General features: G+C 62.4%; 1 protein-coding gene across 1 annotated transcript in view; it reads left to right on the top strand.

Annotated features, from left to right (window-relative positions):
- The window catches only part of LOC102755749 (voltage-dependent calcium channel gamma-7 subunit), a 21,615-nt gene extending 21,341 nt beyond the window's left edge, over nucleotides 1-274 (top strand). The window contains exon 4 of the mRNA XM_006765375.2: nucleotides 72-274. Within this exon, the coding sequence (XP_006765438.1) occupies nucleotides 72-274 (203 nt within the window). The remainder of the gene's footprint in view (nucleotides 1-71) is intronic.
- The last annotated feature ends 274 nt before the right edge of the window (nucleotides 275-548 follow it).

The raw sequence follows: 548 nt of genomic DNA, 5'->3' as shown, positions 1-548 counted from the left end.
GGGAGGGGGAGGGCCCGCCTGGGGGTAGGGGTCCACTGCTGGTGGACCAAGGGCACCCCTCTGCTCCCCAGGCCTCTCCTTGGTGGTGGGCTTGGTCCTGTACATCTCCAGCATCAATGACGAGGTCATGAACAGGCCCAGCAGCTCGGAGCAGTACTTCCACTATCGCTACGGGTGGTCTTTTGCCTTCGCAGCCTCCTCCTTCCTTCTCAAAGAGGTGATGTCTCGGGGCCCTCGGGAGAGTTCTGAATTGGGAGGGCTCTTGGGGGCCTGATTCCTGGGTCCAGGAGGCAGAGGAGACTGGGGGCGAGGGCTGGATGAAGGGTGGTGGCTGAGGAGCTAGCCCCTGGGAGGGGGCTGGGGACTTGACTCCTGGGTCTGAGGGAGGAAGGGCTGGGGGTCTAGACTCCTGGGTCAGAGGGCGGAGGGGCTGGGGGTCTGGACTCCTGGGTCAGAGGGAGGAGGGGCCTGGAAGTATATAGACTCTAGGGCAGTGGTTCTCAACCTGTGGGTCGCGACCCCTGAAAATACATCCTGCATATCAGATA

Source organism: Myotis davidii, unplaced genomic scaffold (assembly GCF_000327345.1).
Source record: "Myotis davidii unplaced genomic scaffold, ASM32734v1 scaffold620, whole genome shotgun sequence".
In the NCBI taxonomy this organism is placed as follows: domain Eukaryota; kingdom Metazoa; phylum Chordata; class Mammalia; order Chiroptera; family Vespertilionidae; genus Myotis; species Myotis davidii.
The sequence above is the reverse complement of the archived record's forward strand: the minus strand, read 5'-3'. Positions and strand labels throughout refer to the sequence as shown.